Genomic DNA, 26,475 nt, shown 5'->3' with positions numbered 1-26,475 from the left:
TTGGTCAGGAAGCTGTAAATCCAGTCGCAGATGTCAGGTGGCACAGTGAGGTGAGACAATTTGGAGCAGAGGGTATGAGGGACGATGGTGTTAAACGCCGAACTGAAATCCACAAACAGCATCCGAGCATAGGTCCCAGGACGATCCAGATGTTGCAGGATATAGTGCAGTCCCAGGTTGACTGCATCGTCTACTGACCTATTTGCCCGGTAGACAAACTGCAGGGGATCCAGCAGGCTGCTGGTGAGGGTCTTCAGGTGATTCAACACCAAGCATTCAAAGGATTCCATGACCACGGATGTCAGTGCGACAGGTCTGTAGTCGTTCAGTCCTGTGATGGTGTGTTTCTTGGGGACCGGGATGATGGTAGAGCACTTGAAGCAAGTCGGAACCTCACTCAGCTCCAGAGATCTATTAAAGAGCTGAGTGAAGATGGGAACCAGCTGATCAGCACAGGCTCATAGACAGGAGGGGGAGACCCCATCTGGGCCTGGAGATTTTCGGGTCTGAAGTCGCTGGAACAGTCGACATACTTCTCCTTTGCTGATTCTAAGCTGTGATCTAGGGGGGCTGGGCAGAGATGGTGGGGAGGTGATTGCAGTGATTGGGGGATGAGTGCCAGTGAGTGATGGTCGAGGGAAGGCAGGAAGAGAGACCTATATCTCTATATCTATAAAAGCCTATATCTCGCCTCACGTCTCAGAGAATTATTGATGGTGCATCATACAGTACACAGTAAAAATGAGACAACGTTTTATCAGGACCATGGTGTTACATGACACAGTATAAAAACTAGACCGAACTACGTTAAAAAAAAACACAGAAAAAAACTACACTAGACTACAGACGTACCCAGGACTGCATAAAGTGCACAAAACAGTGCAGGCATTACAATAAATAATAAACAGGACAATAGGGCAGTAAGGTGTACAGATCTATCACCTCGTTCTTTGGATGACTTCCATTTCCTCAATGTATAGCCACTTGGCTGGGCTCTTGATGGACATAAGCCGAGGTCTTCCTCTAGGTTTGCTCCCCTCGACCTTTCCAGGGAGTATTATTTTTTCTAGTTCATCTTCCTGCATGATGTGTCCTAGGCATCTGAGCTGACTTTCTCTTACTGTTGGTATAAGTGATCTCACTGCTTGGTCTCTTCTGAAAACTTCTTCATTTGATGTGTGTGTGTGTGTGTGTGTGTGTGTGTGTGTGTGTGTGTGTGTGTGTGTGTGTGTGTGTGTGTGTGTGTGTGTGTGTGTGTGTGTGTGTGTGTGTGTGTGTGTGTGGTCCATGATATTTTTAACATTCTGCTGTAGAACCATAATTCAGCTGCTTATGATTAAGAAAATCTAGGTGCTCTGATAATAAAAATTGTAGAGTTGCTTCTAGTCTCTTTTCCATTGCTGGGGAAACGGTCCAGCATTCACATCCATAGGTCTGGATAGAATAAGTGTAGCACTGCAGTATTCTGTTTTCAGTGTACATGCTTATCTTTCTGTCTGTTAATATGGTCTTCATTTTCTGGAAAGCTTCTTTCGCCATTGCTATTTGGAGTTTGGACTTTGGAGGACAGTAGTATATTGAGCAACACGTTTGCATGGGACACAGCCCTTAGGAAGCACTGAAAATCACCCATAACTTTGGGAAGAAGGATGCAACAGCTCTCAGGGAAGCAAGAACTGTGCTTTCTCACTCAATCAGGAAGGTGAAATGGGAGCATTTACAGAGACAGGGGGCACATGTGGCAGGGAGTTCAGAGGATTACACACGACAAGTCGGTCCAGTGCAGTGACCAGGTTGCTTCACTCCCCGGGAGTCTGAATGTCTTCTGCGCCCAGTTTGATGTGCAGAACAAAGTGCTGATGAGGAAGGCATCCCTCCACTCAAGACACTCCGTCTGGCTGAAGCTGAGGCGAGGAAGACCCTGGCCAGAGTTAACTCTGGCAAAGCTGTGGGTCGCAATAACATACCAGGTCAGGTTCTGAAAGACTGCACAGCCCAGTTGACAGAGGTGCTGATGGATATATTCAACATCTCTCTGTAACAATCCATTGCAACCCCCCCCCCCAGGTTTTCAAGGTGGCAACCATCATTCCAGTGCCAAAGAAGGCAACAGTAACCTGCCTAAATGACTTTCGTCCAGTGGCATTAAGATCAATCATTATGAAATGCTTTTACTGGCTGGACATGGAGTACATGAAAACCTTTCTCCCAGCTACACTGGACCCTTTCCAGTTCACTTATCACTCAGCTTGATCCACTGACAATGAAATCGGTTCTGCCCATCACTCTGTCCTGTCCCACCTGGAAAATGGGGTCTCATATGCCAGACTGCTGTTTAACACCATCGTACCCCAGAAACTGGGTCCTCACTGGGTCTCAACACCTCCCTATACAATTGCATACTGGACTTCTTAACAGTAAAGATATAGTCAGTCTGTGTGGACAACTATGTCTCTAATTCCACTACGATGAGCGTTGGCACTCCCCAAGTTTGTGTGCTCAGCCAGCTGCTATTCACACTGCTGATGCCCACTGGGTCACAGGATCCAGCTCAAACCATGCCATCAAGTTTGTGGATGACACCACAGTGGTTGGCTTTATCAAGAACGATGACAAGACAGAGTACAGAGGGTGAGTGGGGTTGTTAGTGGATTGGGGTGGGAACAACCTAAGCCTGAACATGGAGAAGACAAAGGAAATCATGGTGGACTTCAGGAAGGTGCAGACAAACCATTTCCCTCTGCGAATACGTGGCTGCTCCGTAGGAGAGTTAAGTGTACCAAGCCCCTGGGAGTTCACATCACAAATGACCTCACCTGGTCCCTGAACAAGAAGGCACAACGGCACCTCCACTTCCTAAGAAGACTGAGGCAAGCAAGGGTCCCATCCCCACCAATCTTAACTGCGTTTTAATGGAGCACCATTGTGAGTATTCTGACAAGTTGCATCTCCATCTGGTATGGGAGATCCAACTGGGTCTCCCTACCATCCACTGCTAACATTGATCAGGAGCGCCACGAATGCAGGTCCCTTGGTATGATCAAGAATCCCACCCATCCATCAAGCAACCTCTTTAACCTTCTACCATCAGGCAGGAGACCATGATACATAAAAAGAACGGTCAGTTGAGAAACTGTTCCTTCCCCCACACCATTAGGCTTCTGAACTCCCCACCTATTCGAAGAGTCACTGATTATTCTATCCCATACCTTACAATATTTAATATTAATGCACTTATCTATGTGTGATTTATCTGTAAATTTTATCCTTACCTTCCTAAGTCATCATGTGGTATGTGAGTTATATGTACTGCTGTGTTGTACACCCTGGTTCAAAGAAACATTGCGTCATTTCTATATACATTATATGGTTATATATATTATAGACGTGTATATAGTTAAACTTGACTTGATAAAATAGTTAATTTTCTGAAGTTCTTCATGGAAGAGAAAAGTCCAATCTATATTTTTTGGTCAGAGTCACAAATCCTTAGATTTAGATAGCAAGACCTCAGCTATGCCTGGAGGTCCACTACAATTACTCCTCCATCTGCCTTTCCAATCACAGGAAAACAGCACACTGCCTCTATCTTCCCCAAGTCAGAAACCAGGCTAGACATCACGGTCCCATCAGAGGTGATGCCAGCAAAAGTCTCCCCGGGACCCTGGTGCACATCATGCAGCAGAGGGAGAGGGAAGGATTGTGACTGACCTGGGGTGCAGGTCCATGGTGTGTCTGGAGCCGGCAGCAATTGCTCTTCAGTTGAGGCCATTGAAAGTGTTTGCTAGCGCTGCTGAACTCTGCCAAAATAGCAGCAATTCAGTCAACGTTTTTTCTGAGGAGAGGTCAGCAGCTAGTTTAACACAATAGGCTCCCAAAACAGGCGTTGTGTGTGTCAACAAGTTACCATACTCTTTTTCCTAATCTATCACCTTCCAAATGTCATTCATTGCTACACCCCATCCTCTGATTCCCTACATTTCTGCACATGCTTACCCCCTACCACAGACCCAATCCACATACCCTGCCCATCTCTGATTTCTCTCGCTGCTCCATTGAACGTCCAACTAAGTCTGCTTTCAGACTTCAGAGAACAGTCATGTACTGAAAAACCCCAGCTGTGTGAGATGCAACCCTTTGGAAGCAGAGAACACGTCCATAAATTCTCTCCGGCGCCCCTCCTCATTCCCTTTCTCCCGTGGACAACTCTTCTCTCCTATCCATTTCCTTCCTCTTCAGCTCGTTATCTTTCCCACTTATCAGCTCCCAGCTGCTCACTTCATTCCCTCCTCCTCCCTGGTTTCGACTATCACCTGCCAGCTCGTATTCCTGCTCCTCCCCCAGACTCCTATTGTGGCTTCTTTCTCTTCACTTTCCAGTCCTGATGAAGGGTCTTGACCCAAAATGTTTACTCTTTATTTCTTTAAATAAGACCATTAAGACATAGGAACAGAAATACACCATTAGCCATCGAGTCTGTTCCTCCATTCCACCATGGCTAATTTCTTATCCCTCTCAAAACCATTTTCCTGCCTTCTCCTTGTAACCTTTGAAGCTTTCACTAATCAAAAAGCAACCTCCACTTTAAATATTTCCAATGACAGAGCCTACACTGTGGCAATGAATTCCACAGTCGTCACCTCCTGGCTAAAGAAATTCCTCCTCATCTCTGTCCACCTATTCTGAGCAACAAACACACACAATGCTGGAGGAACTCAGCAGGCCAGGCAGCATCTGTGGAAAAGAATAAACAGTCTATGTTTCAAACTGAGACCCTTTATGAGGACTGGAGAAAAAAAGATGATTAGAGTTAAGAGACTACTAGATAGGTATATGGAGAAATTTAAGGTGGGGTTTATATGGAATGCAGGGTTTAAGGGTCAGCACAACATTGTGGGCTGAAGGGCCTGTACTGTGCTATACTGTTCTATGTTCTATTAAAAGGTGGGCTGAGGGGAGGGAGAAACACAAGGTGATAGGTGAAACTGGGAGGGGGTAGAAGGAGTGAAATAAAGAGCTGGGGCTGATTGGTAAAAGAGATACAGGGCTGGAGAAGGGGGAATCTGATAGGAGAGGAGAGAGGCCATGAAAAAAAGTAAAGGTGGAAGGGCACCAGAGGGACGTGATGGGCAAGTAAGGGGATAAGGTGAGAGAGGGAAATGGGAATGGCAAAGTGGTGGGTGGGCATTGAGAAATCAATGTTCATGCCATCAAGTTGGAGGCTATCCAGATGGAATACTCCTCCAACCTGACTGTGCCTTTTAAATCCATCTGGCCCAGCGTTTAAATCTTCCAAACACTGGGTTGTTCCTGGCTCGAGGACTCTGGCCCTGTTGCATCGATACACTTGGAAACCAGACCACACCACTATGTTTCCAAATCAGCCTGGCGCTTAGATTGATCGAAACTCGCTCCAGGTTTAGGTGGACGGGCCTCGAATCTGCCTCTCCTCCACTCACCCCGACTTTGCCTCGGCCTCACTTCGACTTGGTCTTGTACCGGCATGCTTTGACTCAGCCTCGTCTCTCCTCACCTCTCCATCGTTTGTGGCAATCACTTACCATTAACGTGTTTACCAGAAAAAGTATTGTTAATAAGGGGCTTCACCAGCACCACCTCAAACCCACTCTCCTAATCTGTCTCAGACCTTCCGCATGATCCCACTTCCTCAAAACTACCTGCAGCTCCACTTCGACTTTCATAGGTGTGTGGTGATGGTGGGGGAGGGCGGGGGGTGTCATTGCCTTGCCACTGCTTGTGCGTGGGGGGGGGCTTTGACGATGTAACGTTTTGCTGTCATTCATTCTTTGGGGCCCTCCTGTTTTTGTGGATGTTTAAGAATTTCAGGAAGTATATTGTACATTAAATGTACCTATTGATGAGTACATTGACTGGCTGCACCACAGCCCAGTATGGAAACACCAATGAGCTTGAACAGGAAAGCCAACAAAAGACAGGGCTTCTCCCTGTAGATGCTGCCCGGCCTGCTGTGTTCCACCAGCATTTTGCGTGTGTTGTTTGAATTTCCAGCATCTGCAGATTTCCTCGTGTTTGCTCAAAAAATAGTGGGTACGGCCGAGACCATCAGGGGTAAAACTCTCCCCACCATTGAGCACATCTACACAGAGGAAAGTAGCATCAGTCAAGGGTTCCCAGCAGGCCATGTGTTCATCCCACTGCCGCCATCAGGAAGATGATACAGGACCCTCAGGATTCACGCCACCCAGTTCGGGAAATTATTACCCCTCAATCACAAGGCTCTTGAACCAGAGGAGATAACTTCAATGAACTGTTCCACAACAACTTTCAAGGACACTTCATCTCATGATCTTCATATTATTGCTTATTAATCATTATTTCTTTTTTTCTTATTTTTGTATTTGCAGTCTTTTGCACATTGGCTGTTTGTTCGTCCTGGTGGGTGCAGCCTTTCATACATTGCATTGTGCTTCTTCATGTTACTGGGTAGTATATGGTGACCTAGACGTACTTTGTAATGATCTTCAGATGAGATGTAATGATCTTCAGATCTTCAGATGAAGATGATATCTTTCGGAGATACTCCAGATCTCCAGGTCTAGAGTAAACCCAGTACTCAATAGTAGAAATTAATGATGAAGATTTATTCAGAATACAGGGAATAATCAAACTAAAAGCTGATTAACTCTGAACTTGAGCACACAGAACTCAAATCTAGCACACAGCGATGAGTGCGGGTCTACAAATGACCTTAAATAGAGCATAACACACAGAAATCCTGTGCCAGTCGAAATCAGAAACTAATCACTTAAGAAACGAGAAGCTTAGGGAAACCAAATTCACATAACAGGCATCACAAAATAAAATCACAGTGACAGCTTAATGATAAAACTAATCATTAAACAAATCAATACGCTCGGATAAAAGATGTTCAGGTGGGTCCAGACCTGTTGCTACACAGCGCCCCCCGCTGGTCTGAAGGGGTCATGACACTTCGAATTTTTAACCTATCTGCAAACTTGGCCAATAAGCAATCGATTCCATTGTCCATATCATTGACATATCTCGTGAAAAGACACACTGACTCCCGGCAGAACACCACAAGTCTCCAGCAGCCAGCCAGAAAGGACCCCATTGCTCTCACCCTTTCAAAGGATGCTGCCTGACCTGCTGAGTCCCTCCAGCATTTGGGTGAATGCTACTCTGGATTTCCAGCAACTGCAGAATCTCTTGTGTATGTAACATTAATAAGGGAATAGGGAGGTTAACAGCCAGTGCCATTCCCCCTCAACCTAGACATAACTGCAGTGAGCTCATCTTCCTCAGTGTGCAGAAAGTCATGCAGGAAATTCAAAGGAAAACTCTTCATTCATTTGGAACCTGTCACCACAGTGAGAGCGAGAGGTGAACAGCAGGGATGGATTTAAAGGAACTACTGTGGAAGAGAAACATGGCAGGGACCAGCTGGGTTTAGTTGGAATGCTATACTGTACACTGGGTGTGTTGTAGGCTCACTAAGTACCTGAGACAGAGTTTAAAATAGAACTGAATAATTTATCACAGAGGCAGAATATGAAACTCCAGTCCCATTTAAGATGAACATCAGCAGAGGAAACTCCTCCCATTCCCAGTGACCTGGGTGGAATGTTGGGTGTGACGAGCAGCAGCAATAATTGCAGAGTTCAACGCCACGCTCACTTCCGAACTTGCCTCTGGATTCAGCAGCTGTGATGGTTAAACTTCCGGCAGGTGGCTTATTTACACACTTTCCCGAGTGTGAACTCGGTAGTGCGTCACAAGGTTGGATGAATGAGTGAATCCCTTCCCACATTCGGAGCAGGTGAACGGCCTCTCCCCAGTGTGTACTCGTAGGTGTGTCATGAGGTGGGATGAATGAATGAACCTCTTCCCGCACTCGGAGCAGGTGAACGGTCTCTCTCCAGTGTGAACCCGCTGGTGTATCAGGAGGTTAGATGACCGAGTAAATCCCTTCCCACACTCAGAGCACATGAATGGCCTCTCCCGGGTGTGACCTAGCTGGTGTGTTATCGGGTCAGTTGACCAAACGAATTCCTTCCCTGAGCCAGAACAGGTGAACAGGCTCTTCCCAGTGTGAACATGCTGGTGTGCTAGTAGATTATTTGAACGAGTAAATCCCTTCCCACATTCAGGGCAAGTGAACGGTCTCTCCCCAGTGTGAACTCGCTGGTGTGCCAGTAGATTAGATGACCGAGTAAATCCCTTTCCACATTCAGAGCAGGTAAACGGCCTCTCCCCAGTGTGAACTCGCTGGTGCGCCAGTAGGTTAGACGACTCAGTAAACCTCTTCCCACATTCAGAGCAAGTGAACGGTCTCTCTCCAGTGTGAAGTCGCTGATGAGCCAGTAGGTGAGATGACCGAATAAATCCCTTCCCACATTCAGAACAGGTAAAGGGCCTCTCCCCAGTGTGACCTCGCTGGTGTCTTACCAGGTGAGTCGACCGAGCGAATCCCTTCCCACACTCCGAACAGGTGAAGGGGCTCTCCCCAGTGTGAACTCGCTGGTGGGCCAGTAGGTGGGACGGCCGCGTAAATCTCTTCCCACATTCGGAGCAGATGTGCGACATCTCCCCAGCGTGAACTCGCTGTTGTGCCAGAAGACCAGGCGAGTGAGGGAATATCTTCCCAACATTCAGAGCAGGTGAACGGCCTCACCCCAGTGTGAACTCGCCAGTGTCCCATCACATGGGATGAATTAGCGAATCCCTGCCCACACACACAGAACAGTTGGACAGTCTCTCTCCCTCGTGGACTCACTGTTGAGTGAAGTGAGCAAGTGAATCTCTTCCCACACAGAGTAGGTGAGTGGCCTCTAACAGATGTGAGTTTTATTTTATTTTATTTGCAGATACAGCCTGGAATAGGCCCTTGCGGCCCAAAGAGCTGCACAGCCCAGCAACCCGCCTATTTAACCCTAGCCTAATCCCAGGACAATTTACACTGACCAATTAGCCGATACATCTTTGGATTGTGGAAGGAAACCAGAGCAGCAGATAGAAACCCAGGGAGGACACGCAAACCCCCTATAGATTGTGCTGAATTGAACTCAAAACACCCCAATGTTCGATTCAGATGGCAGAATGAATTGAACCCCTCAGCCCGAACTGGTGAACCGTCTCACTATAGTGTTAATATGTTGATGTATCCTCAGACTGAATGACTGAGTATATCCCCTCCCACAACCAGAGCAGGCGAATAGCCCCTCCCTGGTATCTCTGTGAGTCGACAGAATCCCTTCTCACACGGAGGGAAGGTGAACGGTATCTCCCTCCTATCAATTCTCTGGCAACTTATCAAGCCAGATGTCAGTCATAGTGAATGCTATGAATGCAGGTGAAGAACTGATTTCTAGAGAACGGATGCTGGTGTGTCCACTGCACCCCGGTTCCAGTGGGTTTCACGGAGTTGGAACAGAACCCTTCATTTCAGACCCAAAGCACGCTTCCAGCTGGGAGGAGACACATCTTCTCTAAATTCCACCAAGGAAATATCTGGCAACTCCTTCAATAATTTGAAGACAATTCGTAAGGTTTATCTCCAAGTGGGCTCATCCAACTCTCAACCCCTACACTCTACACATGTTCAGATTCACCATGCTGCGATCGGCGTGCTGTCTTCTCCAGTATCTCCTCCTCCCCCTCATTCAAAAGGTTGGTGGTATTCGAGTGCTGGCGAACTGACAGAGACAGAACTGACGTGCTGTTGTTGTCAAGATTCCCGGACAGAAGTCGCTGGCTGATCTTACCTGCAGAGAGATTTACAGAAAACATCAATGGGTGAAGGGCAGCATTTCAGATCAAGTTAATTTTACTCTCTATCATCACGATGTTACAGCAACGTTCAACACAAGCTGGAGGAACAACTCCTGATCATTTAACTGGGCACGGTCCAGGCATTTGACCATTAAATTCTCTGCCTTTATTACAAAGGGAACTGAGTACAAGAGCAAGGAAATCCTCTTGCATTTCTACAGAGCCCTGATGAGACCACACCTGGAGTACTGTGTACAGTTTTGGTCTCCAGGGTTAAGGAAGGACATCCTGGCTGTAGAGGAAGTGCAACGTGGATTCACCAGGTTAATTCCTGGGATGTCTGGACTGTCTTACGCAGAGATGTTAGAGAGACTGGGCTTGTACACGCTGGAATTAAGGAGATTGAGAGGGGATCTGATTGAAACATATAAGATTATTCAGGGATTGGACAAGATAGAGGCAGGAAATATGTTCCAGATGCTGGGACAGTCCAGTACCAGAGGGCATGGTATGAGAATAAGGGGTAGGTCATTTAGGACAGAGTTAAGGAAAAACTTCTTCTCCCAGAGAGTTGTGGGGGTCTGGAAGGCAGTGGAGGCCAATTCTCTGGATGCTTTCAAGAAGGAGCTAGATAGGTATCTTATGGATAGGGGAATCAAGGGATATGGGGACAAGGCAGGAACCGGGTATTGATAGTAGGTGATCAACCATGATCTCAAAATGGCGGTGCAGGCTCGATGGGCCGAATGGTCTACTTCTGCACCTATTGTCTATTGTCAAATCAAAATGGGCTGTTTCTGGGATCATTCTGTGACTTGGCTAAGCTTGTCCCTGTCCAGTAGTAGGTGCTGTCGATCCCAGGGGACCACGGGTTTGTGCCTCTGGTGGACTGTGTCCTCTCCGGGGGGGGGGGGGGAAGATTTGAACAACCGTCTGTTGCCCTTACAGCGGGCTCCCCCTCTCCACATCACTGATGTATCCAAGAGAAGGGCAAGGGTCGATACAGTTTGGCAACAGTGTCGTAAAGGTTGCCAGAGTGAAGTTGTAAACAACATCAAACTGCCTCAGGGACCCCGGCTCCAGATTTCTTCCTCGGGGTTCACACCCGATGGGTGGGTATGGCCGCAAGGCAGCGTAGGTTTAAAATCAGAGTTTTCCTTCTCCAGTAGTGCTATTTCATGTACTGGGTATGTCCAACAGTGTGACGAAGTATTCCACAGCTGCTCCTGGAGACTTTCTAATCACTCGAACACTCCTCCCCCACGAGTTCACTTGTTGCCCAGGACAAATGTGTGTGATCATTGTCGTGTGATACAGGGAGCATGGGAGAGGACATGTTCTCGCGGGTAGAACCGGAGGTGACCAAAGCTAATACAATTTAACCCTAATCACTGGGCAATTTACAATCTGGTAGGATGAACTGAGGAAACCGGAGCACCCGGAGTAAACCAGTGTGAAAGGACATACAAGCTTCTTAACGGCAGAGAGTGTAATGGCCGGATTCGAACCATGGTCACCAGTGTTGTTAACCACTATGCCCAGCACTGATAGGCATTTTAATTGATAGAAAGGCAGAACCGGTACCTTCTCTTAAGCCTCAGTCTCAACTAAATTCGGTATCTACCAACAACATGCCCTGGGAGCTCTTCCTGCGAGATTAGCACGGAACTAAAGGCTTTGTCCGAATTTCAAATACTTCCGATTTTGGTAGCTGAAGCTCGGCTGTGTGTGGGAGGATCGGTCCGCTCCCACTCCCTCGCGTGCATGCCCAAACATGCCCTGCAAACTAGCGGTGTCACCCACGGCTGCCTCCGTACGGGAAATCCCCACGAACCAGATACCCGACTACAGGGACTGTGATGACCCTGGTGATAAGCAAGCGCCTCGGCAGAAGATTCCCCGGGGCCCGGATCGCGAGGAGGAAGTGACTGGGACTGCCGCAGCGATTGTCGCACCCTCACTCCGGCTGCGGGCCAGCCGGAGCCCGACTCTTTCGGGCTGCTGATTCTCCGCAGCCTTTTGTCCACCAGGCGCATGCGCGTCTTTGGGGACCCGGCGGGGACGTTTGGCGCGTGCGCATCTTTCGACAGCCGGCCGGGAGTTTAGCGCATGCGCGTTTTCTCCGCAAGCCGCGGTGCCCTTGAGAACTCAGCGGAGATGAAAATGTCGGGCCGAGACCACTCATCAAGAACTGGAAAGGAAGGGAGAAGAGGCCAGAATAAACAGGCGGGGGTGGGGAAGGAGGCTAGCTGGAAGGTGATTTTGGTAGAGAGAGAGTGCAGAGACAATTTACTGGGATGTTACCTGGGTTTCAGCACTTAAGTTACAGGGAAAGGTTGAACAAGTTGGGTCTCTATTCATTGGAGCGTAGAAGGTAAAGGGGGGATTTGATCGAGGTATTTAAAATTTTGAGAGGGATAGATAGAGTTGACGTGAATAGGCTGTTTCCATTGAGAGTAGGGGAGATTCAAACGAGAGGACATGATTTGAGAGTTAGGGGGCAGAAGTTTAAGGGAAACACGAGGGGGTATTTCTTTACTCAGAGAGTGATAGCTGTGTGGAATGAGCTTCCTGCAGAAGTAGTAGAGGCCAGTTCCGCTGTGTTATTTAAGGTAAAATTGGATAGGTATATGGACAGGAAAGGAGTGGAGGGTTATGGGCTGAGTGCAGGTAGGTGGGACTAGGTGAGATTAAGAGTTCGGCACGGACTAGGAGGGCCGAGATGGCCTGTTTCCGTGCTGTGATTGTTATATGGTTATATGGTGATAGGTGAAGCCAGGTGGGTAGGAAAGGTAAAGGGCTGGAGAAGAGGGACTCTGATAGGAGAGAGAGGGCATCATGCGAGAAAGGGAAGGAGGAGAGGGACCCAGGGGGAAGTACGAGGGGTAGTTGATAAGTTAGTGACCTAAAGTAGAAGGAGATGAGTTATACAGCTCTTGTTACGTGCACATGCAGGTCAACTCTTTGAGTGATTATGCAGAAAGTATGAAATTAATAACTGGTCAGGGCTGATTGATAAATCCGTGGCACAGGGTAGCCGGAGTTGAGTTATTAACTTTATGCTTAATCACTCAGAGTTGAACTGCACGTGCATGTAACTCATCTCCTACTACCCTGGGCCATACCATATCAATCACCCCTCGTAATAGGCAGACGAGGAGAAGAAGTAAAATGCCAGAGAGGGAAATAAAAGAGGGAGGGGAGAGATGTTACAGGAAGGAGGCATTGATGTTCATGCCTTCAGGTTGGAGGCTGCCCAGATGGAATAAGAGGTGCTGCTCCACCTTAGGAGTGGCTTCATCATGATTAAAGAAAAGCCCATGGACCGATATGTCTGAATGGGAATGTGGGATAGAAATTGAAATGGTTGGCTACACCTGGAAGAGCTGTTTGGAGCCCTGAACTGAGGTGAATGGGCAACTGTAACACTTCTATTGCTTGCAGGAAGATGGCCAGGATGCAGATTAATGGGGAAGGACAAAGGAACAATGGAATTAAGGGGGGAGCGATCCCTGCAGGGAGGGGAGACGAGGTGATGGGGTTAAGGATGTGATTGGTGGTAGGATCCCGTTGAAGAAGTTGCAGAGAATGATGTGTTGGACGTGGAGGCTCATGGGGTGGGAGGAGATGGCAAGACGAACTCCTATTACTGTTAAGGCGGTGAGAAGATGGGGTGAGTGCAGATGTCCAGGAAATGGAAGAGATATGGGCTGAGGGCATCTTCAATGGTGGGGGAAGGGAAACCTCGTTCTTTGAAGAAGGGGATATTCCTGATGTCCAGGAAAGGAAAGCCACAACCTGGGAACAGATGCAGTGGGGATGAAGGAACTGAGAAAAGAGAAAAGCATTTTTACGGGAGACAGGCTGAGAAGACGTATAGTCAAAATAGCCACGGGAATCACCAGTGGCATAACAGTCAGTAAAAAGTTTCAGGCTGAATCTCTGATGACGATTCAAAACCTCAACTGCTTCGTCCCTTCCACAGATGCTGCCTGACCTGCTGAGTTCTTCCAGCGGTTGTTGTGTGAGAAATTATCTATAACCTGCAGGGTATGAGCTGACTAGACCAATAGATCTGGAATGTATCTTTCAAGGTTATAGTGGAGGCAGATTCAATCATAATTTGAAGACATATCCCATAATTCTCCCCCCAAAATGCCTCCAATGATGTATCTGATTTAGCTTCCTATTTGGTTTATTTTAATCAGCCCTGAAAAGCTTTTCTTTCAAAGCTAAAAAGACAGGGTATAATTGATAAGCAGTGACTGCCTTATCATAAGGCTCCTAGGAGATATCATTGGTTGAACCCTAGATTTATAGGTAGCCTTTTAATTTGGATTGGAAGCTTGTAATGAACAAAGACTGGAATCATATAATTTCATCTGTCTTCCCAGTGGAACAATCCATAAATCAGCTTTATGTGTTTGTAATATCTGAAAATATTGCAATCAACAAAATGTTTTTGGAAAGCAGCTGAGAGCCACATCAATAGTTTTACATGAACATTGCACACAAATTAATCTGTTTCTCTTCTCTGACTAACTGAAGAAGAGGTCAGTCAGGATGCTACATACCCTTAAAGGGATGTCATCTTATTGGATTATTAGAGTACACAATTAATATTACTTTAAAAATGGTACTCAAATGTTATGTTTATATAGAACCACTCCACAACCCAGAGAGCAATAATTCAAACAAGCGCTTTGTCCTATCTCTTTCATGAGCGGTAAGTCAGACTTGAGGTCATGACTTGGACTGAAATGACTGAATGACAGTTTCAAACCGATGGAGTGCACATACAGTATTGCACAGCTTCTCGCAGTCCCAAGACACACCTTCTACAGTGTGCTCATCTGTGCTTCTACTTTCTGAGGAGGCTGAAGAAAGCTGGACTATGCACATCATGCTCGTGACCTTTTACAGATGCACAGTAGAGAGCATCCTAACATGCTGCATCACTGTGTGCTACAGAAGCCACCTTGCAGTGGACAGGATAGTTTTACAATGGGTCGTTATTATGCTTTCTTCTGGCACTTTGAGCCACGCCCTCTAGCAACCCCGAGTTTAATCCTAGCCAATTCATGGGACAATTTACAATGACCAATTAACCCACCAAATGGTACATCTTTGGACTGTGGGAGGAAAACGGAGCACCCGGAGGAAACACACACGGCCATGGGGAGAACATACAAACTCCTTATAGGCAGCTATGACAATTGAATCTGGGTTCCTCGTACTGTAAAGCATTGCTCTAACCATTGCACTACCATGCCACCCCCAGTTCACACTGAAGAGATGCCATTCAGCTGTTCCTGTGCATTCCTGTTTCATGCGATCACATGAGCTGCAGAAACATAAGTTCACACGGGGTGATATCATACAATGGTCTGAGTGTTGGACGGATTTCATAAATAAGTAACACCAGCAACCTCACATCAGGGAGCAAGTTCAGATAAGCTGTATGTTGACATCTTTAACCATCGCAGTGGCTGAATCCAGTTACAAGTCATTAGGGAAATATCAACTGCATCCCTCTCCATAGGTCCTGCAGGATCTGCTGAATTCCTCCAGCATCTTGCAGAAATACAGTGCTCTTCCCCAATTTCTAAAGCCCCAGCCAAGCTCCATTGTGTGTGTGTGTTGCTTTATATTTTCAGCATCTGCAGAAAGTCGTGTGCTTTTTTATTTTATATCTGTAATTTGTACACGGGTTCGTCTTCTGCTGAGGTTTTATGGCGGTTGGCAAACAGCCTTAAGGTGCATTGCCACCACCTTTTGAACTGGAGTGTAGGTCAGGATATCTAAATCCTGTGTATTTATATGTGTATTAAATTCTGTAAGAAAACCCCCTGTGGGCTTAAGGAACTCATCTATATATTTAAAGCAGGGATCCTGTGATCCTTTCTGCAAAATATTGTTAATGTTCAATTGTATTTTATTCCAAGATAATTTAAAAATCAACCATCCCATCTCTTCATTATATCTTTGGCACCTCACCAGTACATGCTCGAATGTTTCTTATTGATTACAATAGTAGCCAGTTAAAAATAATTTATTAAAAATAATGTGCTATTTAACCCTGTGTAGCCAAACCTCACTTTTTAATTTTTCTTGCGCGTCGAGTGTTGGTCTTTTTGTGGGGGGGAGTTCTTTCGGATTTCATGTTTTGTGGCTACCTGTGAGGAAGCGAATCTCAAGGTTGTATAATTTATACATTCTAAGTAATAAATTAATCTCGAATTGATAATTATCTGTATGTGGGTTGGACATTGGCTTTTGACATACGGAATGCTAGTTAATATTCAGGATATCGTTTGTGGGCGCTTGATGCGTTAAAGTAGCTGCTGGGCTTTCCATATTAAAATAGTGACTCTTTTTGAGGAATGCGCCCTTCCAAACAGTCTAAATGGCGTCTTGCTTACCCAGAAATCACCGGGCTTTAGAAATCGCAGGCGGCGAACAGCCTATCAAATGCGCAGGCGTAAGGGGTACCGGTTCGGTAAGTCGCGCATGCGCTCCGTGGATAGAAGGCTCCGGGTGATCGGCTGCAGGTAGGATTTGGGCTGCGGGCTTGACCGGTGTCGGAACCCAAATGGGGGGACAGTTGTTGCGAGTTCCGGGCATACGGTCTCCCTTTTTCGGGGACAATCCCTGTCCTTTCTACCAGCCCCACCAAAGCACTGGGGGAGCTTTCTGCACATCAGCAACAGACGCTGCGCCATTTCCGCGGCGTGTGTGCTTTCGCTGAGACCGTGACGGACAGACGGGCGTGGAAACAGCCACGGGTGACCCTTCCAGTCTGCAGAGGGTGTGGAGGGGAGTCGGGGCGGGTCGAGCGCCAGCTGTCTAAATCCAAGGATTAGAAACTCGGGACAAAAATAGAGATCCCTCACCTGCGAATAAGAGTCCATTTCCGAAAAGCGTTAAAATGCCAGTTCGTGCTGCATAGGAGGATGGAATAAAAACACAAAATCCTCGCAGCCGATTGAGTTCTTTAGAAAATCAACTTTGTGCTAAGTCGTTCTGTTCTGGACCTTTTCACCCCAGCAGAATTAGGCCATTCGGCCCGTCGAGACTATTCTGCCATTCCATCATGGCTGATTTATTATCCCTCTCAACTAACTTTTGATGCCCTAGCTAATGAAGAACCTAGCAATCTTTGCTCTAAGTATACCCAACCATTTGGCTCCTCAGCTGTCTGCAGCAATGAATTCCACAACTTCACCACGTCTGGCTAAATAAATTCTTCCTCATCTCTGTTTTAAATGAACATCCCCCTGGTCTGAGGCTGTGCCCTCTGTTCCTTGACTACCCCACTATTGGAAAGAGCCTCTCCAGGCCTTTCAATATTCGATAGGCTTCAGTGAGATTCCTCTCATTCTTTTAAACTCCAGCAAGTACAGGCCCAGAGCCATCAAACACTCGTTAATCCTTTCATTCTCAGAATCATTCTCGTGAACCTCCTCTGGACCATCTCCGATGCCAGCATGTCTTTTCTTGAATAAGGGGCCCATGTCTGCTCACAACCATCTGTGCCATCTGACCAATATCTTATAGAACCTCAGCATTCCATTCTTGCTTTCATGCTCCAGTCATCTCAAAATGAATTCTAACATTCCATTTGCCTTCCTTAGCATTGACTCGGCCTGCAAGTTAACCTACAGGGAATCCAGCATGAGGACTCCCAAATCCCTGCTCTCTGCTCCAGGATATTTCTCTTAGAAAATATCCTTCCATGTCCATTTTATCTAGGCCTTTCAGTATATGATAAGTTTCACTGAGAACCCTCCATTCGTCTAACTTTAGCGAGTACGGTCCCAGGACCATCAAACATTCGTAGCTTATATTCTAGTTCTCTCAAAATGAATGCTGACATTGCATTTGCCTTCCTCACCACTGACTCAACCTGCAAGTTAACCCTTAGGGGATCCTGCACAAGGACTCCCAAGTCCCTTTGCACACCTGATCTTTGAATTTTCTCCCCATTTAGAAAATAGTCTGTGCCTTTATTTCTTCTGCCAAAGTGCATGACCGTACAGTTCCCTGCACTGTATTCCATCTGTTACTTCTTTGCCCATTCTCCTAATGTCTGTCCTTCCACAAACTCTGCTTCCTCTGCCCCTCCACCTACCTTTGCATCATCTGCAAACTTGGCCACAAGGCCGTCCATTCCTTCATTCAAAACATTGGCATATATCTCGACAAGAAGTCCCAAAGCTGACCCCCGGTGGAACACCACAAGTCACGAGCAGCCAACCAGAGAAGATTAGATCAGATTTGATTGTGAGGACATTCAGTCCTCGTTTATTGTCATCTAGTAATGCATACATTAAGAAATGATACAATGTTCCTCCAGTATGATATCACAGAAACACAAGACAGACTAACTTACAAAAATCACATAATTATAACATAATAAGACCCCCGTATTCCCACTCTTTGCCTTCTGCCAGTCAGACAATCTTCGATGCACAGCACCACACACAAAGTGCTGGAGGAACTTAGGGGAATAAACTGTTTTTTTTTTGGGCCGAGACCCTTCTTCAGGACTGGAAAGGAAGGGGAGAACACCAGAATAAAATGGTGCCGGGGAGGGGGAAAGAGGATTTGCTGGAAGATGATAGGTGAAGCCAGGTGGGTAGGAAAGGTGGGTAGAAGAGGGAAAAAATTACTGAAAGGATAAGTCAACGTTCATGCCATCAGATTGGAGGCAACCTAGGCAGAGTATGTGGAGTTGCTCCTCCACCCTGAGAGAGGCCTCATCAAGGCAAGAGGGGTGGTCCTGGACCGATAAAACGGAATGGAAATAGGGTTTGGTGGTTGGCCACCGGGAAGATCCGCTTTTTGGCAGGTGGAGTTGAGGCTCAGCGAAGTGGTCGCCCAGTTCATGTCGAGTCTCACCGATGTAGAGGAGGCCGCATCGGGAGTACCGGACATAACAGAGTCACGGGTGAAGAGTTGTATCATCTGTACAGGTTTCAGGGGCCCCGAACGGAGGTAAGGGAAGAAGTGAATGGACAGGTGTGGCATTTCTGTTGCTTGCGTTGGATGTGTGCCAGGAGGGGGGGGGGGGGGGTTAGCGGGGAGGGACAAATACACAAGGGAATCACTGAGGGAGCGACCCCTGCGGGAAGTGGAGAGTGGGATGGGTGAGAAACGCAAACACGAGAAAATCTGCAGTCGCTGGAAATCCAAGCAACGCATTTTGTAGGGGGAAGATGTGTTTGGTTGGCAGGATCCCGTTGGAGATGGTGGAATTTTGCGGAGAATGATGTGTTGGATGCGGAAGGTCATGGGGTGGTTGGTGAGGACAAGAGGAACTGTAGCCCTGGTAAGGCAGTGGGAAGTTGGGGTGAAAGCAGATGTCCAGGAATTGGAGGAGTTGTTGGTGTAGATAGCAACTGTGGTGGAAGAAAGAAACGGCATTCTTTGAAGAAAGACGTGGATACTTCATTGGTCCCATTGGAAATTACAGTGTCACAGTGGCATTGCAATTGCACAGATATGAATACTGGAAGAGAAGTAGAAAGAATAAAAAATAAGTTACCACAAGCCTCTTTGATGTCTTTAAAGGGAAAGCCTCCTCTTGGGAACAGATCAGCAGAGATGAAGGAATTAAGAAAAGCAAGTAACATTTTTTACAGGAGATAGGGTGGGGAGAGTTACGATCAGGATAGCCATGTGAATTGTTAGGTTTATAAAAGATGTTGGTAGAGAGTTTGTCTGCAGAGGTGAAGATAGATTGAGGAAGGGGAAAGAAGTGTCAGAAATGGACCAAGTGGATTCAAGGGCAGAGTGGAATTTTGGAGGCAAAGTCGCTGAAGTTGATGAGCTTGGCATGGGTGCATAGAACTGAGGGGGATATAATGGAGCTGAGATATGAGGACATAGTAAATAGGTGCAGGAGTAGGCCATTCGGCCCCGAGCCTGCACTGCCATTCAGTATGATCATGGCTGATCATCCAACTCAGAATCCTGTACCTGCTTTCTCTCCATACCCCCCATCCCTTTAGCCACAAGGGCCATATCTAACTTCCTCTTAAATGTAGCCAATGAACCGGCCTCAACTGTTTCCTGTGGCAGAGAATCCCACAGATTCACCACTCTCTGTGTGAAGAAGTTTTTCCTCATCTCGGTCCTAAAAGGCTTCCCCTTTATCCTTAAACTGTGACCCCTCATTCTGGACTTCCCCAACATCGGAAACAATCTTCCTGCATCTAGCCTGTCCAATCCCTTTAGAATTTTATACGTTTCAATAAGATCCCCCCTCAATCTTTTAAATTCCAGTGAGTATAAGCCTAGTCGATCCAGTCTTTCTTCATATGAAAGTCCTGCCATCCCAGGAAACAATCTGGTGAACCTTCTCTATGGCAAGAATGTCTTTCCTCCGATTAGGGGACCAAAACTGCACACAATATTCTAGGTGCGGTCTCACCAAGGCCTTGTACAACTGCAGTAGAACCTCCCTGCTCCTGTACTCAAATCCTTTTGCTATGAATGCCAACATACCATTTGCCTTTTTCACCACCTGCTGTACCTGCATGCCCACCTTCAATGACTGGTGTACGAATTGCATCTGCCATGAATTTGCCCACTCACCTAACCTATCCAAGTAACCCTGCATCCTCTTAGCATCTTCCTCACAGCTAACACCGCCGCCCAGCTTCGTGCTTCGTGCTTCACATGAGTGGAATTGGACAGTAACAGGCACAGGCAGTCCACATACCTGGACAGTCAAGTTTGTGGACTTGGGTAGGAACGAACACGGTGGGATAAGGGAATCAACAAGGGGAGCTGAGTATAGAAGCAAAGAGGTCCTTCTGCAGTTGTACAGGGCCCTGGTGAGATTCCCACCTGGAGTATTGTGTTCAGTTTTGGTCTCCAAATTTGAAGAAGGACATTCTTGCTATTGAGGGAGTGCAGCATAGGTCCATGAGGTTGATTCCCGGGACTGTCATATGTTGAAAGATTGGAGTGATTGGGCTTGTATACACTGGAATTTAGAAGGATGAGAGGGGATTTGATTGAAACATATAAGATTATTCAGGGATTGGACACACTAGAGGCAGGAAGCATGTTCCTGATGTTGGGGGAGTCCACAGAGGCCACAGTTTAAGAATAAGGGGTAGGCCATTTAGAACTGAGTTGGGGAAAAACTTTTTCACCCAGAGAGTTGTGGATCTGTGGAATGCTCTGCCTCAGAAGGCAGTGGAGGCCAATTCTCTGGATGCTTTCAAGAAAGAGTTAGATAGAGCTCTTAAAGATAGCGGAGTCAAGGGATATGGGGAGAGGGCAGGAACGGGGTACTGATTGTGGATGATCAGCCATGATCACATTGAATGGTGGTGCTGGCTCGAAGGGCCGAAGGGCCTACTCCTGCACCTATTGCCTATTGAGTTTGGTGGCGGTGAATGGGAGTTCTCCAGAGCTGATGAGGTTAGTGGTGGTGTCAGGGACAATTTTCAAATGGTCCAGAGAGGGGTCCTTCTCAAGGTGTAAGTGGGAGGAGGTGTCCGAGAGTTTCGCCAGGCCTCAGAAAGGTAGAGATCAGTCCTCCACACTGCAACAGCACACCCTTTGTCTTCAGGTTTGATGGTAAGGTTGGGATTGGTGCAGAGAGAGTTCAGGGGCGGTAAGATTCAAAGAGCAGAGAGGAATGCAGAGGTCAAGCTGGTTGATGTCTCGTTGGCAATTAGAAATGAAAAGATCCAGAGCGGGGGGTTATCCAGGGAAAGGAGGAGGGTTCACGGATGCAATCTTCCATCGATTTTGAGGTGCATGTTCTCTCCGTTCTCTCCAGGCACATAGTGATATCAAACACCTTCGTCCTGAGTTGCTTACACATCACCAAAGAGCCATGTATTAACAATCGCCAGTGAGAAAGACTAATGCCCTCCCCCCTTCATACTCATTGCAGTTGATGAGTTCACCACTGCCAGACACCTCGGGGGGGGGGGGGGGGGGGGTAATTAGAAAGCTTCCAGGAGCAACTATGTGCTCTTTGTAGTACTGTGAGAGATGACCAAAACTTGAGATAATCCTAATGGAAAGAGACAAACTGAGTGAAGAGTGAATGGACAGAATGGCCCAGTCTAATACAGACAGTAAAAAACCCCAGAAAATATGATGGTCAGTCCTGGTGCCCAGTTAGAACATTGGGGGGGCTGGGGGTCATTCCTTCAGCTTGCATTAAACTTCGCTGTAACAGTATGATGTCGGAGTTCACCATCGAGACGAAAATTATCTCAACCGTACTGCTGACCCCTTACCCGTGGATGTCTTTTGTAAATATTTTTACAGGTTAAAACAGCAAAGAATTTGTGTATAGGAATCTCACACACAGCAACATGTCTGTTATGTTATCTCTTTCCAGATATTTGAGGAGTGACCAGGTATCTTCTTTGTAACACCGATGTTTCTGTTGTCGATGCTTGGAGATGAAAATGTCTCTCGGCCCAGCTGGAACGGTGCTTTGTGTCTGAAATGAAGTTTCCTTTTCTAACGCAGTGGAATCCGCTGAAACCAGGGTGCTGAGAACACACCAGCATTTGGTGATGAGAGATCAGTTCTTCAAGTGCATTGATTGTGCGAGGAAGTCAGCATCTGACATCTGACTTGATGGGCTGCCAGGCGAGATCATTCACCTGCTCTCAGTGTGGGAAAGGATTCCACCCGCAGACATGTCGGGTTGAGCCCGTTCTCCTGCTCTGAGTGTAGGAGGAGATATACTCAGTCACCCAGCCTGAAGATACATCAGTGAGGCGGTTCCTTCACCATTTCTGTGTGTAATTCATCCCCCGTGATGAGACGCCAACGAGCCCACTCCAAGGAGAGGCTGTTCGCCTGCTCGGACTGCGAAAAGGCATTCACTCACCCATCTCAGCTGCAGGCTCACCAGCGCGTTCACACTGGGGAGACACCATTTATCTGCTCCGTGTGCGGGAGGAGGTTCACTCGGTCATCAGATCTGCTGACACACGAGCGATTTCACACCGTTGAGAGGCCGTACATCTGCTCTGAGTGCGGGAAGGGATTCACTCGACCGTCCGAACTGCGGAGACACCAGCGAGTTCACACTGGGGAGAGGCCGTACATCTGCTCAGAATGTGGGAAGGGATTCACCCGGTCATCTTACCTACAGACACACCAGCGGGTTCACACTGGGGAGAGGCCGTTCACCTGCTCGGACTGCGGGAAGGCATTCACCCACCCATCTCACCTGCAGAGACACCAGCGCGTTCACACTGGGGAGAGACCGTTCATCTGCTCCACGTGTGGAAAGAGATTCACTTGGTCAACTGATCTGCTGACACACCAGCGGGTTCACACCGGGGAAAAGCCATACATCTGCACTGAATGTGGAAAGGGATTCACTCAGTCGTCCCACCTACAGATGCACCAGTCAGTTCACACTGGGGAGAGACCGTTCACCTGCTCAGACTGTGGGAAGGGATTCACTCGGTCATCCGACCTGCTGGCACACCGGTCAGTTCACACTGGGCAGATACCGTTCGCTTGCTCAGACTGTGGGAAGGGATTTACTCAGTCATCTCAACTGAAGGTACACCAGCGAATTCACACTGGGGAGAGGCCGTACACTTGCTCTAAGTGTGGGAAGGGATTCACTCGGTCCTCCCACCTACAGGCACATCAGACAGTTCACACTGGGGAGAGACCGTTCATCTGCTCAGACTGTGGGAAGGGGTTCACTCGGTCAGCTGCGCTGCTGGCTCACAAGTCAGTTCACACTGGGGGGAAAGTTTAAATAAGCTGCATGCTGGATATTTCACTGTCACAGTTGCTGAATCCAGAGGCAAGTTCAAAAGTGGTTATTGGTGTTGAACTCTGCAATTATTGCTGCTGTTCAGCATCCAATGCTCCACCCTAGTCACTGGGTTTGGGAGGAGTTTCCTCTCCTAATGTTCACTTTTACTGGGACTGGAGTTTAATATTTTGCATCGGTGACAAATAATTATATTCCATTTTAAGCTCTGTCTCAGGTACTTAGTGGACTTACAATGCACCCAGTGTACATCAGGGAGTCAGCTCAACCCAGACAGTCCCTGTTCATGTTTCAGTTCCATGACAGTCCTTTTAATTCCATCCGTGCTGTTCACCTCTCACTCCCCCTGTGGTGACGGGTTCCAAATGGTCACCACTCTGTGGGTGAAGAAGTTTCCCTTGAATTTCCTGCATGACTTTCTGCAGCCTGAAGAGAAAGAGGAGCTCACTCCAGTTATGTCTGACATGTTCCTCAACCCTCAGCTCTCTGGGCCAAGGTAGAATGACATTGATTGTTAATCCCCTTATTCATGATCTTTACTAAGGTTTTGGGACTCAGCCCAAAACTACAGCCCTGAGTTTATCTTGTATAATATATCCTTCAGGCAAGTAGATAAGGGATTTTCTACCAATTGAAGCAGAACATTGAGATCACTTCCAATGACCAGAAACAGCTGATGTCCATATCTCGGTAAATAATGAGTCTTGAGACTGAGGCCTAAAGGAAAATACTGGGTCCAACTTCCAATGAATTAAAATGCCAATAGAGCAGCATGAGAAAAGGAAATTCCTTGCAATCACTTTCATTTCTTCAGGTGATTACCTTTGAACGTTATCTGGTTCTGGACGTCTCTGTCAAGTGAGACTATTGTCTTTGTTTCTTTCTGTCTTGTGCGGTGGGTGGGTTGATGTCTTCCAACAGCTGCCAAGTTATTTCTTGGGTAACTGGAGAAGACGAATTTCAGAGTTGTATTCTACATATGTACTTTGATACACATATAAGGTACAAATGCCTCGGTGAGGTAGATTGTGAGATGGATTTACTGTATGAAAGACCCTTCAGGTTCTGATAACAGTGTGTTTGAGCCCCAGCCGGGGCAGTGTGTTGTGTCTTTGAGCAAGGCGCCTAACCGCACATCGCTCCAGTCCACCCAGTTGAAAATGGGTACCGGTCAAAAACGCTGGGGGTCAACCTTGCGATAGACTGGCGTCCTATCCGGGGGGGGGTGCGGTAGTCTCGTACTCTCAGTCGCCACGGAAACCGACATAAGCACCGACCCGATGAGCCTATAAGGCTCGGAACAGACTTTAACTTTCACATCTCTTGGATGCCCCTTACACCCTCCACACATTCCCCAGTCTGTTTCAGCCCCTGATCCACACCGTCTCGGGGTCTCTCCTACCCCAAACCTCGCCTGTCTATGTATCTCCCCGTTTCCCTCTACCCCAGTCTCGGAGTTGCCTCATTTTCGGAGTCACCTCTATGAAGTGCCCCCCCCCTCCCACAACAGGCCTCCTCAATGTAGAGGAAAGCTGCATTGGGAGCACCGGACACAACAGATGACCCTAGCAAAGTCATGGGTGAAGTGTTCCCTTACCTGGAATGACTGCGTACATTTAGCGTAGCGCGGGAAATCACGTAGCTGACGTTACCGGCTAGAATTACAATTGGTCCATAACGGTGTGTTACTAAGGGCGCGGTCTCTTATGAGCATCCGTCCTCCGGAGTGAAGTAATCTACAGACCGAAAAGCGCACAGATGGACAGGGAGAGACACATACAGAGGGAGAGAGGCACAGAGAGCGACTGTTACGTACATGGTTTATGACCAAAGAGTAAAATGGCTGGAGTCGTTTAGAACTTTTATTAGGTGTTCATTAGGTGCATCAAAAAAACAAGCTTAAAACTTAAATAGCAAAAAGAAAACTGCCAGTATTTACAACTACCAGAAAACCCAATAAATAGCTCCATATTATTTTCAGTGTGAATTCTTTGCAGCTCGATCTCTGTCTCCCACTGAGCGACAGGCCCTATTTATTAGGCACGAGGATATAGCATCTTTAATTCAGCACAAGCTGAACAAGCTACACATGAATAAGAATTTGATGAACTCTACAATGTAGTTGCAATCATATTACAAAATAAACAAAATGATCTAACTCAAATACAGTATACAAACTATATATAAAAACACACACACACACATTTACATATCACCATTACTAAATAAATGGATATTCACAGGCGTGGTGGGAAGGACACAATAAAGCCAAGGCCTTTAGGACTCATTGTTACAATATCCTGGGTGTGGGGGATGGGGGGAACATTAAAATGCACACACTCAGCACAACGACAGCAGAATTGCAAGTTATTGTGTTTGTGTGTGAAAGCGCATGAGTATGGAGTAGAGTAACCAAGCGCTCACACATACACACGCACAAAGGCACAAAAACAAATGAACATAAACGGGTAGAGATGAACACAGAGCGGGAGTTCAAGGTAAATTTATTATCAAGTACATATATATATGTGTACTTGACACACACACACAACCCTGAGATTCATTTTCCTGCGGGCATACTCAAATCTATGGAATGGTAACTATAACAGAATCAGTGAAAGATCAACCAGAGTGCAGAAGATGACAAACTGTGCAAATGCAAATACAGACAAATAGCAATAAATACCAAGAACATGAGATATACAGGTGCCTCCCCCCCCCACTTTACAAAGGTAGAGTGTTCCTATGAAACCTTTCTTAAGCCGAAATGGCGTAAAGTGAAGAATCATTAATTTATTTGCAAAAATTTTTTGTAAAAGCGAAAATCCTCTTTGTAATGTGTAAGCAGGTTACTAATGTACGTCTTTTGTAAAAGCGAAGTAGCATAACGTGAACACTCGTAAAGCGGGGGGCACCTGTAT

The 26,475-nt window shown here is 46.9% G+C and overlaps 2 protein-coding genes across 5 annotated transcripts; one reads left to right on the top strand and one right to left on the bottom strand.

Annotated features, from left to right (window-relative positions):
• Positions 1-291: 291 nt before the first annotated feature.
• Positions 292-25,689, top strand: LOC132381468 (zinc finger protein 229-like). 3 transcript variants are annotated; one of them, XM_059950897.1, is made up of 2 exons: positions 292-313; positions 22,145-25,689. In XM_059950897.1, exon 2 carries the CDS (start codon positions 22,574-22,576, stop codon positions 23,534-23,536), a length of 963 nt encoding a protein of 320 aa, XP_059806880.1. In that variant the 5' UTR covers positions 292-313; positions 22,145-22,573; the 3' UTR covers positions 23,537-25,689. The 3 variants fall into 3 exon arrangements, with proteins under 3 accessions (XP_059806880.1, XP_059806878.1, XP_059806879.1); XM_059950895.1 differs by lacking the exon at positions 292-313 and adding an exon at positions 16,291-16,322; XM_059950896.1 differs by lacking the exon at positions 292-313 and adding an exon at positions 18,386-18,768.
• LOC132381465 (zinc finger protein 436-like) lies at positions 6,605-11,801 on the bottom strand. 2 transcript variants are annotated; one of them, XM_059950892.1, is made up of 2 exons: positions 11,727-11,801; positions 6,605-9,764 (listed from the first exon to the last, which is right to left on the bottom strand). In XM_059950892.1, exon 2 carries the CDS (start codon positions 8,584-8,586, stop codon positions 7,738-7,740), a length of 849 nt encoding a protein of 282 aa, XP_059806875.1. In that variant the 5' UTR covers positions 8,587-9,764; positions 11,727-11,801; the 3' UTR covers positions 6,605-7,737. The 2 variants fall into 2 exon arrangements, with proteins under 2 accessions (XP_059806875.1, XP_059806874.1); XM_059950891.1 differs by having other exon boundaries at positions 11,356-11,793.
• Positions 25,690-26,475: the final 786 nt, after the last annotated feature.

This window comes from Hypanus sabinus, chromosome 26 (genome assembly GCF_030144855.1).
Source record: "Hypanus sabinus isolate sHypSab1 chromosome 26, sHypSab1.hap1, whole genome shotgun sequence".
Lineage (NCBI taxonomy): Eukaryota > Metazoa > Chordata > Chondrichthyes > Myliobatiformes > Dasyatidae > Hypanus > Hypanus sabinus.
The sequence above is the reverse complement of the archived record's forward strand: the minus strand, read 5'-3'. Positions and strand labels throughout refer to the sequence as shown.